Source organism: Echiichthys vipera (assembly GCF_963691815.1).
Source record: "Echiichthys vipera genome assembly, chromosome: 18".
Classification (NCBI taxonomy): Eukaryota; Metazoa; Chordata; class Actinopteri; order Perciformes; family Trachinidae; genus Echiichthys; species Echiichthys vipera.
The window spans coordinates 12447043-12464858 of NC_139843.1; the positions used below are offsets into that span (position 1 = coordinate 12447043).

Consider the following 17816-nt stretch of genomic DNA (forward strand, 5'->3'; position numbering starts at 1 on the left):
TTATAATTCTGCCCCTTCTCTTGCAGTCATTCACCATACTTTTCTTTCTCTTACCCTCTGCCCTCTAGAAATGTAGATAGGATCTTTCCCCCGCATAAGAAATGCATTTTTAATGAGCAGTAAATGAATAAATACAACAAAACCCTTCAGAGTCAGTATTTGTGTGTGGTGAGTGTGTGCATGTGGGAGAGTGTATCGGTTTGTTTATGCGAAGCTCTCAGCAGAGCCTGAGCCCTGAATGATATAATTTAGACTGCTTTTAGACTGCACACACACACACACACACATAGACCATAACTACATACTTGTATACTGTCATGGTTGCAGTTTGCACATACTCAGATAGAGTACATAACAAAATAAGAAAAGGGTACTGCTTTAGTTACAGAAAATATAAACTTCAATCAAGCTCCACACTTTTGATCAAATATCATGGAATAAGATTTGATTTCATGTTTGTGTGTGTGCGTGTGTGCCTGCTCACTTCTGCTGTAGTGCAAAATGTCCATGGGCATCTCCGCTGTGGATTTTGTAAGTGATGGGGTCCCTCTCCCGATCGACTGCCTTTAGAAGTAAACACAGACAGTCACAGCACACAAAATAGAAATAACAATTTGATATAAAAAAAAAGAGCACAAGACTATGCTTGCAATTCAGTGTGTTAAAGCGTGTTGGCAATTGAGAAGAGAAGCTGAGACTGTTCAAAGTAATGAATAGACAGTTCAAATAGATAGCTTAAAGTAATTGACAAATGGCTGAAACAGTTAGTTAAAAGTTGCAATAGTTAGCTATAACATTAAATTATGGATACATACAATGGTTGAAATAGTTAGCTTAAAGTCATGGATAAATAGTTGAAATACAGTAGTAAGCTTAAAGTTGACATAGCTATGGTAATGGATAAAGGGTTGAAATAGAATCCAGAAAGTAAAGAGTAATGAATGGTTGAAATAGATAAAGGTTGAAATAGTAAGCTTTGGCATTAAGCAATGGATAAATGGTTGAAATAGTTTGCTTAAAGTTTAAATAGTTAGCTACAGGTAATGGATAAATGTTTATAATCAGCTAAAAGTTAAAATAGTTACCTATAACATTAAGTTATGGATAAATGGTTGAAATAGATTTCAAAAAGTAAAGAGAAATAAATGGTTGAAATAGATACAATTTAAAATAGTGTGTGTGTGTGTGTGTGTGTGTGTGTGTGTGTGTGTGTGTGTGTGTGTGTGTGTGTGTGTGTGTGTGTGTGTGTGTGTGTGTGTGTGTGTGTGTGTGTGTGTGTGTGTGTGTGTGTGTGTGTGTAGCAGACGAAATAAGAGAGCTTGAGTCTACCTGCAGATTAAGTAGTGTAGCTCCAGTCCTCATAGCTTCGCTGATCTCCAGGTTGTATTGTTGCCGGGGGAAACGTGGAGGGCTCTGATTGTTTGGGGGCAAAACTTCGATATAGACTGTAGTAATGGATGACCTAAAGGGAGGGAAAGGGAGGTAGGGCATATAGGACAGAAGAAGAGATTATAAAGACAAATAGGGAAACAGCGTGTAAGGGAGAAGCAGATAAAGGAGGAATAGCAGCAGAGAAATGTTGGAGTGGGATAAGAGGAGAGAAGGAGGAAGAAAAGAACTTGAGGGCGGCACAAGAAGATAGTGGGTAAAAAAACAGTGTCAGGGAGGGTGAATGGTCTATTATTTAAGTTAAGAGTGTCTGGCCAGCGTTTGTTTCCCTGCACTTCATGCTGTGTTTAACTAATCGATAAGAGCATGAAGTCAGCATGAGTGGCAAGGAGCCCATATGGCTGCTTGGCTTTTACAAATGTGTTTTTGCAAGGCTTAAAGTCTCTATTTTGCATTTTGACAAACCTATTCTGCTCTTTCAGTGATTCATTCATGTAGAGGTTAGTTCTGTTCTACTGCGAGAATCATCTTTCTATTAGTTCACTTTAATAAAAGTAGAAGTCTGCATAGAGTGACACTATCTTGTTAGGGTTGTATTATTCCTTCAGAATTTCCACTGTTACTTAAAGATGAGACCGCGGTAGAAATCATAAACCTTTAATAACATTTAAGCAATATCACACAAGAGAATGGACTGTTGTATTTAATATCACCATGGCTGTGATTCAGTTGTAGTCAGAAGCCAGAACTGCATTTAAGAATAAATGGAGTGATTATGCAGACGACTATAAAGTACAGTTATGAACAAAGCTAGCTAAACCAGGTGTGGATGAGAAGTGGATTCAGAAATTCCAAAGGTAAAGTAAGGAAACTTGATGTTTCAAGAGGGAATTACAGAAATGCAGGTTTTATAAAAGAAGTGAAAATAGGCGTAAAAGCACATTAAGGGGAACAAAAAAAGTGTAGAAATTTACAAGCCGATGACACCAGGAGAAAATGTATTTGGGTTAAGCATCTGACAGTATATTGTTTTGCTTTGAAAAATGAAGTCTTAATTACAATGTTTACTTTCCCTCTGATAAATAAGCTGTATTCACTGGCATTTTTAATCAACTTAACACTTGTTATAAAAACAGCATGTCACAGTGATGACCTACAATTGACAGAGCTGTTTATTTCCAGCAATGTTAACAGCTTGTGTCCTTGTCAGTTTTTCTTTCTGAAAATATATGATTACCTGGCTCAAAGTTATGTTTAGAGAACTATAGCCATTTAGCAAATTAAATGCCTGACATAACTGGGGGATAACAACATACTATCTGCAAATTAAACAAAGACCAAACTTGAAACCGAATTGCCATCTGCTTTACCAATTATTTTAGATCATTCTGTCATGTATTTTGATCCTGTTCACCACTTTCCAAAGGAACAAGATGCAAGAGAGGCGGGACTCAATGACGACTTCACAATTAAACACTCCACTAGCAGGAAACACAAATTTGATGAGATGATAGCAAGGGATACTTTAATACAATTTTTCCTTGTTTAATATTACACCAATCAAACTTTGCATTAAAAAAAAATAGAACAAAAAAATAGATATTAATGAATAGAACAGATGTACCCTCAGACCTATTGAGATTTATCTCATCTCACATGGAAAATACCTTTCCACAGAGGTCAAGAAAAAAGTACATTATGTTAAATATGCATATCACAACCCACCTTTCACTCTTGAGTAGCTTTAAAGTTAGAAAAATAATCGTATTCAACCATGTATCAGTGTGTAATATATTGTGTATACGTTATCAGCTTGTTCAAACACTTTATTGAGGCTATGTTTAAATCGAGTTAATTATTGAAGGCGCTATGTTTTTAAAAGGCAGCCATCAGATGGAAATATTCTAGGCTTATTGTATACCTGTATGTAATTCCTAAATCATACTTAGCCATATTTAAAAATGTCACGATCACAACTCTAATTTAAAATAGAAGTTCGAGTTTGTGCAGTGTTTGGTTGCAGGGATTGAGTTTGCATTGACTCACCCACCAGTGGGTCAGTAAGGTTTACGGGATTAAATATGTGTGTGTGTGTTTGTGTGTGTGTGTGCTGAGGCCTCATGTGAAAATGAAAGTGGCTCACAGAACATCATCTGGATGAAAATGTCACATTAGGAATAAAGACTGTACCACTCTAGTCTTGTGACTTGATAGTAAAAGTCCAATACGTTTTGTCAAATTGGTCATTACTTACACTTCTTCATTGATGAGTTGGAAGAAGCTCAATTACTCCTATTACCCAGTTCTGCAGAGAAACGTGGGGGTTCATTTTGTGTTCCTACTTGGTGAGAGTGCTGAGTTTCAGCAGGGAGAGATTAACTCCACTCAAACTGGATCATGGAGTGAAAAAGCTAAAGAACCTCGGGTCTAAACAATAGCCCACAAAATCTGTTTACGTTCACAACAATAAAATAAATAAATAGATAAAGGCTGGAAAAATGTAAGCTGCCAGAGAGAGTGAAAGCCAGTGTTTTATAAAAACAATTCAGAAGGCATTATTGATGAAAACCGATTGTGGGACTGGAGATTATTCAGTTGTGGTTTCTACTGTAGCTGGGGTCTATTTTCCCTCTTTTTCCATCTTAAAACTCTGTGGAGGCAATTCCATTTAATATGCATTATCCATTTCACAGCCATCCATATAACTGTCCCTACTTGTACAGTACAGACACAGATACAAACACAAACCCACACATGTGCACAGACACTACCTTGCACATCAAATGCACCATAAATCAACTGGCAGATTGGCAAGCAGCAGCCTAGTGTTTCTGCTGTTAATAAATCCATTGACATGGTTACTGTAATTGTATAGGTCCGTCTGAAGGTCTTTATCATACTGGGTGTTTCATTCTGCCTTTATCAGAGCACTGAGATTGGGTTTCTGGTTCAAATTGTGATATTTACGGTTGTGTCTTGCTGTGGACAGTTATCAGGATGCTAGTGGTAGCCATGTTGCTAATGATATGAAGTAACTGATGGATCCAGTGACTGGACAGCCAGCTTGACTGGCTCGATCAACATGTTCATATTAAAATTCAATGGACAGAAAATATGTAATCACCATCTCTGTTGCACAGTTTGTTTTTTAAAAAATGAAAAAACTGAAAGTGAAATTTATCTGGCCCTTTTTACCACTTGAGCATGCTAGGGGGCCTGGAAACTGTCTGTTGGCACTTTGATTTAAATTTTTTAACACAGGTGCCAAGTGGATGATTTGGAGTTGTTTTTAGGCTCCTTTGACAGAGCTGAGCCAAGTAACAAAAGTAAAGTAAGTGATATTAGTAATATGTATTGAGCAATTCATTACATTTTCCGAGTAACTTGCTCAACACTGCAATGACTTTGTACCACCTCCTTATTTTACAATATGCCTCTTAAGCCAAATAACGTTTGGCTTGATGTCTATCTAGCTATTTATCTAACATTTTATTTCATCTGTTCTCTCTGGTGGTGCCCTCTTTTCTCTCATACCCTACAGTTTGATGAAAGTATAAATGAGACCTCCGAGCATAAGTTGTTTTCAATATTCTTGGGTGCATCTATCTAGGCCATGCAAAAGCACTTCTAATCTGAATGAAACATGTATCTCAAGGGTTCTTCAACAGCCGCAGCCCCTAACACAGAGATGTAATACTCACAAGCTGAGATCCAGAGTCATTGAAAAATGCTGTCACTCATGTCTTGTTGGTGCCCGCCAGGAAGAGGACACACACTGCTCATTTTGGGTCCTGACCCATAGTTTTCACAAATCAGGTAGTAGAGATGGATATTGATTTGGTATGCGAGTTATGGTGTCAGCTCAGATAAACAGGGGGTCTGGGGAAATTTGGGGACAATCTGTGAGCAAATCACTGGAACCACCTCAATCTGCAGTGGTTCACATTCTGTATTGATTTGGCAACAACATAGCTGGAGGCATGTACTGGAGGGAACACAATTCTATGTTTTATGACTGACAATGTTGGAGAGAGCAATACATTGTAACTCTGACAGCTAAATCATATTTTATCATTTCAATACAGATATAAGTAAGCTATGATAATATGTTTTGTTTGACATTTAAGGTACTCTCTGTTTTGTGAAACTGTATCGATTTAGACACAGTAGATTATTTCAGTTTGGGTCAATATGAGAACATCCCCCAAGTAAACTGTTGGGAGCAAATCTAATTTGTGTTGTTCCATAAAGCTTTAAGTATCTGAGTTGCTGAGAGGTTTCAGAGCATTTAATTATCTTTTTTATTATTATTTCATTTTAGATGTTCCAGGGTTAATCCAAAGGAGCAGTAATAGGGCCGATCAAAATCTGATCATTTCTTTACTAGACTTTACTGAGTTTTATCCACCTCAGCCGGCCGATGTTGCAGAACTGCTCTACACTGCAATGTGAGTGAAAATTGTGTCAATGTGAAAAAAATATTGGGGTGCAACAGCTAGCAACTTTGAGTTCAAACACTTAGGTTGGCGAAGAGCAAGGATTCTTGAAAAACCTGATTGGGACATCCCTTCTTTTTATAACTATTGACAATTGACAACTATTGACAAGTCAGCTGTTGGCCCCATTCTACCATTATTGAACATCTGTGAAAGACGCTTTTTTTATGAATCTGACTACTTTTCTTGGGGAGTGGTTGGGCAGATGGTTGAGATAAGGCATTAACCTCAAGCGGTTAGGGTCAGGAGAGCCCATTTGTCAGGGATTAAGACCTGCACGTGTGAGCATAGAACAGGGTGTTTCTTGCATGTGGATTCATAACAACTAATCCCACAGCTGGTTGTTCAGTCTAACAAATGTAACAAATTCCCCAATATGATATACCCAATGACAGACACATCAGCTGTAGTCTTGTGTGTTTAAGTTCAAATCACAGAAGTCATGAAGTGTTTAAACCGGACTAGAGACATTGTACACATCAAGGTCTTTTTGCAGGTCTTCGGGAGTACTAGTGCATGTGTGAAAAAAGTTGCATAAAGCCTTTTGTGGCTCCAGAAGGAGCTGTGCAAAGTCTGACACATTGTCTCAAGGGATTCCCTGAAAGCTACAAGTTTGAAAAAGAAAAAAAAACTGTGGTGTGGAGTTAGACAAAAGTGAGCACACTAGACCTCAGAGGCCCACTCTGCATTTGTTCTGGAAGCCAGCAGCTCAGGGTTACATTAGCCAAAACTAAATTAATATCCCTGAATCTCTGACCAAACTGTCGAATGTCAAGCTACACTGTGGGTAAATTCAGCCCCAGGTTTTGACAAGGATTGAGAATGTGCGGCATAAATAAAGAACAATATTGCTGAGTACTCTTTAATTTGTGTGACCTTGTCAGCAATAGCTCTTTCAGACCAGCTTGTCATTGCAGGTCTCTAAGAGATTTAAATTCACATTTAAGTATGGACACTTTTCTCTGGAGTCCCCACCAACAGATCTAAGAGCAGCGAGGGGTTTACTGTGGAGTTCAAAAATGCTCAGAGGGGAGGTAACTGTCATATGCAAAACGATCATACTGCTTTCCTATATTCTAATATTTAACCAGATGCCAGGTGAGTTGATTAAATTCACATTTTCATCAGGACACTGATGAACAGAAATCTGCACCGTTGGACAGCTCCAATTAAACATCTGACTATTCAGCGACTTCCTGAATATTCCCTTTTGACCTGCTCAGCCAATATGAACCTATAAAACTAACTGCCTGCCACACGAGCCTACCTACCAACGGGCAATCGTTGCCTCAGTATTGCACTGTGCCTTTTCCTCAAACAAAAAATCTTTATTTAATGTGTGGCTTTTGTTTTATGCATCTTGTTTGAAGAGCAGGGACTCGGCTTTTTGTGTGGTCTGCAAGGACACTGCAGTCTTAATTCATCCTTTTGTTGAGATATTCCATAGTGCAAAACACAAATAACTACATCCAAGTGTGCTTTGAGTATCAGCAAACAACAGGCTGTTGTTCATGCTGAAGCAGTAGCTCAGTTTGTATGGCTTTTGTTTTCATTGATGCCAATTTCTCCTTTGGTTGAGTTTTCCTTATGGTGTTTCTGTATTAGATGATATGCAAGAAGACAAAGAAACTGGGAGGGAAATAGAAAAAAAAAGGAAAAATCAAAAGACTTTAGCTCTTTTTTTCAAGAAAGAACATGGCCCTGTCCTCAGATTTGCTTTTTCAGTCATGTCTTGGTGTGCTGCAGTGTGAATAACACTAAAGGAATCAAACTCTCTGCTACTGCAGCTGCTACATCAATCTTTGGATCAACGTAGATTGACCATGTTCCAGTGGGTGAACGGTTCGATGGTTAGATTTGCTTCTCTCCTGAGGTGTTGCATTGTAGCTGCTTAAACTAAAATTTTGCAATTTAACAATTCTCTGCCAGACTTTTAGCTACCTAATCATTACGCACAGAGTTAAATAATTCTATATTCCATGAAATAATCCAAGTTGGGAAATAGCCTGAGTTTGTGAGTTGCCAAAAGTTATGGCTCCTTATATTGATTTAATCCATGAAGCAGAGATGAGGGAAACAGGAGGCAGGGGAGAAGAAAAAATCTAAAAATGTCCCTTTATCAAGTCAGCCCTTATACTTTAGAGTGCAGGGCCGGAGTGCATTACATTTTACATAAATTGTCCCCTCTCTGAAATTTAAACGTATAATTTATTTTCCGATCCTTTAAAAAGAGGATAACAACAGTGAGGAACCCTTTCATTGCCTTTTATTCGGTGTTACTCTTCTCTTCATTCTTCTTTCCTTCTCACACTTATAATATCAATTTCCCTCTGTTAGACTCCTTGCAATAGTCCAATATAAAACTATATTTCATATCATATAAAGTCTCACCTGAAAAGGGTGAGCAGATGGAGAGAATGGCAGGGGAAGTTGCAGAACGCTGTGGTGTGTCTGAAAATCTGAGTGTGAAAGCTACGGAAATCTGATGACATTTCAAGCCTCAGCTCTAGACAGACAGAGGAAAAAGACTGATGAAGCGGGGCAAGAGAGCAACCCTTACCTTCTCTGAGGCACAGGCCCATTGTCCATGGCTTCTACAGTCAAAGCGTAGCTTCGCCCAACAGTGAGCTCAACACTTGGTGCCACAGTTATGACCCCACTGCTGTGAAAACAGTTAATTCAATCTAGCATTACAAGATTATGAATAATTTCATTCAAATTCATAAAATGAAGAGGATTTTTTTACTTAAGACAATGCCTACATACACAGCCTGTGAAGTAAAAGCATCATGTTATAAGTCCTCATTGGTGTACAATTACCCTTATCCTCCTGAGCAAATCCTGTCTTATCTGTATTTACATAGGACAGGTAAGCACTATGAAGGCTTCCATATTCTTTCCATACTATAACAAACTATGAACAGCCAAGAGGGACCATGCCAGGCCATGTATCATTTTCGCCTGAAGGCAGCGTGACTGTGGAAGACTAGAGAAGGAGCTCAGCGAGACACGCTTGCTTGAAAGCCTGCACTGCACTTGTGTTTATTATGCTGGATCATACTTCTGCCATGCCACTGGAGAAGGAATTCAGCCAAAAAAGAGAATTAAAAAGGCAATGTGGCCGTACCTGAAGGCCACCATAGCTTCTACTACACCCTTTGAAAGGGAAGGGTAAGGGGAGGGGTATTCAGTTGGTTTCTAATCTCTAACTCACCACTCGATGTCGCTTAATCCTACAATCTGCTCCTTTAGCATATAAATCATAATCTAAATAATATTACAATGCAAGTGATATATTTACCTAGTGCCAATAAGAAAATGTCCCTGGTCACCAGCTAATATCCGGTAGGTGACCTGACCGTTGGGACCTGCATCAGAGTCGACAGCTGCCAGCTGGGAAGAGATACACAAACACATTAACAGGCCATGTGTCACTCACACATACTACACACATGAGAACTGTTATTAATACATAGTGTGTGTTTGACATTGCGCACCTGTAAGACAGTTTCTCCAGGCATCATATCGGTAAATAGGTTGACAGTATAAGAGGCATTAGCAAAAGTCGGAGTGTTGTCGTTAGCATCCAAGACTGTTAATGTCACAGTAACCGGAATGCTTTGCTGGACGCCGTCTGATGCTATGAGCTGGAGAGACAAATAGAAGTTAAAAAATTAAAAACAATGTATGCTGTATAGGTATTTTCCTTGACAAGAGCAAAGAAATAAAATGTCCACTCTTTGAGAAAACTGTTACACTCAGCTGAGTTACAGAAAGCTAGCCTTTCAGAATCCTGAGGGGGGTGGACTATGTACTCAATATGCCCTTGACATCTTGATAGTGTCTGTTTGTTTACTTGTTTCTTTTAACAGGTAGAGCTGTTCAACAGGTAGAGCTGTTCTGTGTTTTTTTTTCAATCTAAATCTTCATTTATGTGTTTGTGGGTGCAACCGAAAACACTTGAAAATATTGGAACTAAACTGTCCTGGTTGTCTCTCCCCTATATTTAATTTTAACTTCACAATTTCCTCTCAGTGATTGCTGTGAACATTATACATCACACTATTACTGCTGTTTTGCTGCTCCATTACTACTGTTTTTTGGTACTGCTTTAATTCATGTATTTGTTATGTTTAAGGAAACAACTGTGCCTTGAGTTAAAAATAACAATGTCAGTGTCGTTAGTTAGGAACGTTATGTAAGAAAGTTAACTTGCGTAGCCTACGTAATTTAAAAAAAGTCAGTGAGTTGCTCTGACAGTCCTTTATTGACACGGATTGGCGAGGTTATTCTTATGAGTAACAATTATTCGTCATTATTACGATTTGCTCCCTGTCAATTAAAAAAAGCTTTTTAGATAACGAGAAATGCAAACAGCCACTGTGTAATGTTGGAAATAGTCCGAAATGATGAGATGAAAGGCAAACACTCAAAGACAGACTTCACACAAATTGCACAGCTGTCGAATCAGCTTTGGAATAAAATCAAAATTAAGTTGTTTAGTATTTGTGTTATGTTTATGTTTAATGTCACCAGCAGAGCTTTTGTCATGATCTTGGGCTCCTCTGTCCTTCATTCAGCAAAAACAGTTTAACATTCATGCTCTTATATATGAAAAAAGCAAATGAAATGTGTCCATTTCAAATGTCCATGATGCATAACAAAGTGCACATCAACAGAAGTGACATAAGCTTCTTCTGCGATGGCAATCTTCTCCGCAAGCTCATCTGCCAAGAAGCTGATTGACTACTTTTAATGAAAATCTTCCTCCGTGTTTCATAACTCTCTCTCTCTCTCTCTCTCTCTCTCTCTCTCTCTCTCTCTCTCTCTCTCTCTCTCTCTCTCTCTCTCTCTCTCTCTCTCTCTCTCTCTCTCTCTCTCTCTCTCTCTCTCTCTCTCCCTCCTCGAGTTTAATTTCTCCTGTAAGGATTTCATGATGATTACTGTACCCCTCTGCCTTTCAATCAATACAACAGGCCTTCTGCTATTCCCATCTTTAACTTCCAAATAGCTGAATTCACACATAAGGTTGCATGAACACGCACACGCACACACACACACACACACACACACACACACACACACACACACACACACACACACACACACACACACACACACACACACACACACACACACACACACACACACACACACACACACACACACACATACACACACAGCCACAGCCAAAGGCTGCTGTATGAAGTAACAACGACATAGATGATGTGGAAAGGCACACCCAGAGAGAGGCGGGGAGTAAAATAAAGTACAAAAAGTAAAAATCTTCACAATGCATAATTTATTTTATTGCAGTACTGAATTACTATTAATTATTAGTGATGAATGAATGTGCACCTGGTAAAAAAATAGGGCTAATTTGAAGGACTTTTTATACTGCCGGTTAGCCTGTGAATTAGCCCCTGGGAACCAATACATTTTTTAAAAATAATAATACATTATCATGATTTATGTGTTGATTATATTTTGTATTATTAACCTTAATCTGCAAAGTAATTAGTAACTCAAGTGATTAAATTAATGTAGTGGGTTAAAAAGTATGATATGTAATATATTAAGAATATAACAAAATGTAATTATTAAGTAGCAGAAAATGTAAATACTCAGGTACAAATACCTCAAGTACTGTACTTCAGCAAAGTACTTGAGGGAATGGTTTTCCATCACTGCAGATACTCTGCCTTTGGCGATTAGAAGCCTTGCTATGCCCTACCAATAAAGATGCAGCTGAATTAGATTGCATTGAAATAAAAATAAGGAAGGAAGAGGAACAGCAAACGGAAAGAGGGAAAAGGGATAATATTAGGCAAGCAAAGTGGACCAGAAAAACACAACCATAACAAACATTAGAGGCTGACAGAAATAGGGAAATTGATGGAAAGAGGTAAACACAGATGGACAGCAATGGCTGAAATAAACCTTGTTTTCTACATCTATTTCTGCACTGTGCCTGAATGCTGAAAACAAGCCAATCATTCATTGAAGCCCTTTTCAATTCAATTCAATTCAATTTATAGTGCCGAATCATAACAAAAGTTATCTCAGGACACTTTACATATAGAATAGGTCTAAACTAACTCTACGACTTATATATGATTTTAAGAGACCCAACAATACCTCCATGAGCAAACAGCAAATATGTTTGCTAAATAAATGTATAGAAGCAGTGTTAGACTATAACATTAAATCCAGATTTAAAGAGTAGCGGAGGTAAATGTTCCCTGTTTACGAAAGAGCATAATTCGTTTCCTCTGTATCTTTGATTACCCATCCATGTCCCTTGTTTGTTTTCTCTGTAACCTCCAGCTGTCTTAATACTTAGAGTGTTTTCTCTCATTTACCTGCGAAGCTATCACCAGCATTTTCTCCCCCCACACTTTTTCACACTTATTCCACCTTACTTGTAAAGCGGGTAAATTAGGCTTAAAATATTACTGACTTTATGGAGCTGCAGGCACACATGGCTATGCATTTCTTTTCTCTTTCCTATCCATCTGCATCCATCTCCCCCTTTTTTCTCTTCCCCTGGGCTCATTCTTCATGTTTCACTTCTTTCCTCTAATTTTCACTACATAAGAGCCTTTTTTCAAGACCACCACTACAATTTTTATCCCAGGTCTCTGATTTGAGGTGAGTTATTCAGATGCATTCAGACACTTACAGTAGATCCCTCTCTCCACCCCTCCCTCCCTTGCTCTCTTTTTTCACACATACTTTGAATACTGCTCACAAATGCAAAGGCTCTAGAGTACCGTGAATGTATAAGAGTCTTGTGTCTCCCTGTCTAGTGGCTGCAGCAGGGTGAGATATCTTCTGATTCCAGTGGCAGACACAGAGAAAACAGTAGAATAGCTGTCCAATGAGACCCGGAGCTGAGGGTCCCTGGTCTGTTGGAGAGAAAGAAAGATATTTAGGGGAAGAGGAGACATTACAATAGGGCTGCTTGATTATGGTAAAAATCAATTAATGATTATTTTGGCCAATATAGAGATCACGGTTATTCAACAAAATTAATCACTGACTTTGGAAACATCATGCATGAATTGAACTTGAAAAAAAAAACTTAATTGGATTTTCTTAAGCTTTTAACAGAAAAAAAAGTCACAAATAAAGTAAAAAAAATAATAATAAAATAATATTTAGATATACATACGTGAAATTGTAAAAATAAATTTGATCAAATATGTCGTAGTGCACTGCCAAAGCCGACTGAAAACGTTATACTCAAAAACAGGCAAAAATGCACGACTGTAAAGGAAAGGGGGAGCTGGATTTATACAAGACAAGACAAAACGACAGCATCACTTGCAGAACAGAATGCGGCACAATAATCATTTTATCTTGATTGCCTTCTGTCCATTTTCCTTAGAATATCGTAATTGAAAATAAAATAAAATCAATCGCTTATCCCTACATTACAGTCATTGCATATTTTCATTTTTAACCCAGGGAAAGTACTGATGAATGCCCGCTGAAGTGCTAATGGAGCACATTTACACCTGAGAGCTGCCCTGTACAACCACAGCAATGAAAGTATGGCACCTAAACACCTAAATTGGTTAAATTAAATAAATAATAATAATACATTGACATTTAGATGATTTTTAGTTTTTTCAAAAGAGCAGATAACACAACTAATTTTAAGAGGGCAATAATTACCTCTCTTACATATGATTAGATTTTGCAAATGAAAGGAAATCCTGAATAAATAGGAGGAGAAACAGAACATGTTTCAACGTGCAAAACACCTAAGAGCAAAGAAGTGCTTAGGCAGGAGGTGAATGAAAAAATCTCCAAGGTTTTCTTGACATAAAAATTCTCCTCAGAGGGTTGTGTGTGTGTGTGTGTGTGTGTGTGTGTGTGTGTGTGTGTCATACTCAGTGATGGAGAGCCAATCCTCATCCAAGTCCTCCTCTGATATTACCACACAGTCACCTCCTCTTTATGTGTATGCCGTACGAGTGTGTGTGTGTGTGTGTGTGTGTGTGTGTGTGTGAGCTCTCATTCCAGATAAGGCTGGCTCAGCAGGGGCTGATAATATTGTCGATGTAGCCAGTGTGGATATTGAGTCATAAATAAACACACACATACACTTATACACAAACACAGATGCTTACAGTCGTATGCACACATAAATAAAAGTGATGGACGGCACATAAAAGCAATTAGGACTAATCATCATTGTTGGTACTTAATGCTGGAGGAAAGACCAGGGTTAGCAACATTTAAAATAACTCAACATATATCAATCGCCACACGCTCATGCAGTGTGAGGAACACACAAAAACACACACACATTACCCCCACTAAGCTGATTCCCTGCTGTGGGGGTCTTTTAGAAGGCAATAAACCAAAGCCCGTTTTGTCAAAATGCCTATGCTACATCTTAAACAAACTAAGCTCTCGGGAATGCATCAGCAATAACAATGCTGCAGCACTGTAAATTCTTACATTATTGCTAAGAGGTAATTTAAGAGTGAATGGTTTTACTATCCAGATTCACAGGGAAATGAGATAGGGCACTTCACACACTGCAATCAGGACACAAATAGAGATTCAGTAGAAGAAAACAGAAGGGCTGAAATCGACACATCAATGTCTCAATCCTTAAATTCTGTACAGTTGCCATGCTGCCGGTTTTGTTTACATGGTGATTTAATTGTGTTTGGAGATGGAAATTGGCTTGTTGACTTTGGTTTACTCACTTGATACCTGCAGTTTCTATTCAGACCGGTTAGGAAAGGGGCAGAATATAAGCACAGTATACAAGTAACGAACGACCATTAGCTAAACCCCTCCCCCAAACAGCAATTGTCCAATCATAGCTTAGCAATCACAACAATGAAGTTAGCGCAATACTCCACACCTAAAGGGTTTGGAGGGTCTGTGTCTTTTTTTTCATTTGTTTTAATTTATTTTGCTTGCCGACATCAAAACTAACGATCAAAAGTGAACAAAACATTATGTTTGTCCGTTCTAACATGAGCAGCAAAGGTTAGCATGCTCAGATAACAGCCAACTGCAGCTGTTATTTCTTGACTGAGGCCTGCTTTAGTCCACCATCAAAATCAAGGATGGAGGTTGTTTAAAAAAAATAAAAATACAATTCAAGGACTAATACTGCTACTATTACCGCTGTGAACTGCACATGCGGGGCCAAAATGGAGAGCTCAAGGTGTATCAACAGGAACAAGGGGGCTTAGCAAACGGTCAATTTCAAACCGGCAAATTGGAACACAGCATGCCTCAAATGCAAATGAAAGCAAACTGATAAGAGGTTGCCGTGAAACGTTGGGCAATAGGCATTGAAGTTTAGAGCAAATCCATACTAGTTTTTGCTGTCAAAGACAGTCATTGTCAGCATCAACCAGTTGATGCTTTAGAGAAAGGAGATAACGGTTGAATGAACAACCTCAGCTGATACCTACAGGCGTTCCAATGGCTGTCAGCTACAAAGGAAGTAGATGCCACAGATTATACTATAAGCGATTCCTTACAGATATGTTCTGATAAGTCAGTTTGTCAGAACTGAGTATTAATCTGCTTAAATGTCTTTATCCTCACCTCCTCCACATCGTTATCCAGAGCTATGATGGCCAGTGGTGCGGACAGGCTGCCAGTGGTCGCTATAGTGGTTCCCACTTGTGATGCTTCACTGACATAGCCATGGTAACTGGTCTCCAGGAAGTAGGGTGCCTGGTTGTTTTCATCTAGAACTTCAATTTGGAGGTTGGCAAAAGCTGGCAAGGGGTGGCCGTTGTCCTGCTCAGCCTGAAGGGGAGAGAGAAAACAAAGGTTCACCCACATGCCCCACCACATATTTACAGCCACAATTATCGACTGGTTTTCTGTGAACTTGAAATCCCTGCCTGAGCAACATCCTTGTATTTTAAAGTGGAGCTTTTTCTGCATGAGCAGCAGCTTGTCCCTGCATGAGCAGCAGCTTGTCTCTTTTTTTTTTTTTAAATAATCAGCTCACTGTGAAATTTGAATTAATAAAAATGTAAATCCCAGTAGACCCCATACAAGCTCATCAAAGGGGATGTTGTAATGTAATGTCAACAACAGGTTGGTACTGGTATTCTCATTTAAGCCCCTTTTGTAGCCTCTGTTTGTTTACATTTTAGAAAATTGGCACTATTAAAAGTATGTTTACCTATTAGCAGTTCTTGTTTGCAATATACTGCTCCCACAGGTGTACAGGCAACTATCACTGAATTACTTTAATACTGAAGTAAACTTAAAAAAAAATGATAATGTAAGACCATTTAGGGAGACTTTCTGTTTCCATAAAAAGTCTATTACAGACCACATCCTGCAATTTCCACGATGGTTAAAACGCCGCTGAGAACGATGAGTTAAATTATCGTGGAGTGCAGTTGATATTTTATTACCAACCTTCAAATATAAAACACATGATTTTCTGTTTACCTGTACTCTCCTATGCGTCTTCTTTTCTGTTCACCATTATCATCTTTTTTTCTCCCTCATGTCTCTTCCTCCTCCCATAATTCATAAGTGCATGCGGGATCAAACAGCTTTACCATCACAAAAAGTACACCTATTACATGTAATTGTATACATAGTGTGATTTGATGCACACAATATCTGTAAAATGATATACACAGATCCACACACACCTTCACACCTACAGCACAAGCATCCTATAGAGGAAAAAAAATGGATTTTCAATTTCAGTAGAGCAGAACCTGTATGCTTGGTGGTGTAATTCTATTACCAGCCTAATTGAGACAAAAACACCTTCACACAGAAAGGGATAGGTCTAATGCTTCTTACTGGCACTTAATATGTTCAGGGGAGACTTCTTTTAATTGACAGAAACCAGGAGGCACCAAATAAATAAATTAAGGAGGAAATTGGTCCTTACTTCAGCTCACAGATTTGCTGATCAACAGTTTGATGGATATTTACGGACACTAAACATTGAGCAGGGAGGGTGCTGTTTCAATAAGAAACATGTTGGGAGAAAACCAAGTTAAACCTCCCCAGTTTGCAGTTCCAGTGTTTCTCACCTTGATAACCAGATCAAATCTGCGGTAGAGTTCTCTATCGATGGGTTTTAGTAGCAAGAGCTCTGCTGTGGTTCCATTCAAGCTGAAGTATTCTGCATAGGACTGGGGTTTGCCTGAAAAAGAAACAGTAAGAACTGAGCAAAAACAAGATACACAAAAATGGGGTAGTGTGTTTTTGACACTGGGAGAGAATCAATATATGATTGCCTGATGTGTGTCTAGTGGGGCTATAAAAGATACAGGGAGGTGAGGAGGGGGTAGACAGACATGGCTAATGGTATCTCTTCTCTCCACAGGTGGGGATGCACATATACACATACTGTACATACAGATATATGGGGCTTTGGATGCTGCATTGCTCAGTGGGGAAATCACGTTCTAGTGAGTAAAGCAGCAATAATGGCACATCAGTACAAGGAAGCATAAGAACCCCCTCAATATTTGTGGTGACAGATGTTTGTGTATGTGCCTTACAGTGGTGGCCTTTGGTCTTTCAAGGAGAAAGACGCTTGTTTTTCCGGCCTACATCATAATACCCTTCGTTCCTTTTCAAGAAAATGATCTGTGAACTTGTCGTACCAACTAGGCGTCTATTCCAGGGACTTGACCGTGGAAAGAAACTGCACAATGACAGAACAGTGTCGCCAAACACAACACTAGTTGTTTTTAACAAAGTCACTGGGGATCGGTAAAGATTCTGAAAACTTGGAAAATGCTCCGTTGGATGTTCATTCTTCAAGATCGCTGATTCGCTCATTTACCTGTCAATCAAAAAAGGATTCCGCCTCAGACGGAATCATGCATCATGCAGAAGCCGAGCGTCCAGGCCAGCCCACTGCCCCATAGACCCCGAGAGACACTGAACGTCCGATGGGCG

General features: G+C 38.9%; 1 protein-coding gene across 1 annotated transcript in view; it reads right to left on the reverse strand.

Annotated features, from left to right (window-relative positions):
- Nucleotides 1-17816, reverse strand: part of LOC310960442 (protocadherin-15-like) — a gene marked incomplete at both ends in the record, with an annotated part of 148445 nt that overhangs the window by 86648 nt on the left and 43981 nt on the right. The window contains 8 exons of the mRNA XM_083932147.1: nt 485-564; nt 1330-1462; nt 8446-8547; nt 9187-9278; nt 9383-9532; nt 12659-12793; nt 15471-15677; nt 16940-17052. Coding sequence (XP_083788273.1) covers nt 485-564; nt 1330-1462; nt 8446-8547; nt 9187-9278; nt 9383-9532; nt 12659-12793; nt 15471-15677; nt 16940-17052 — 1012 coding nt within the window. The remainder of the gene's footprint in view (nt 1-484; nt 565-1329; nt 1463-8445; nt 8548-9186; nt 9279-9382; nt 9533-12658; nt 12794-15470; nt 15678-16939; nt 17053-17816) is intronic.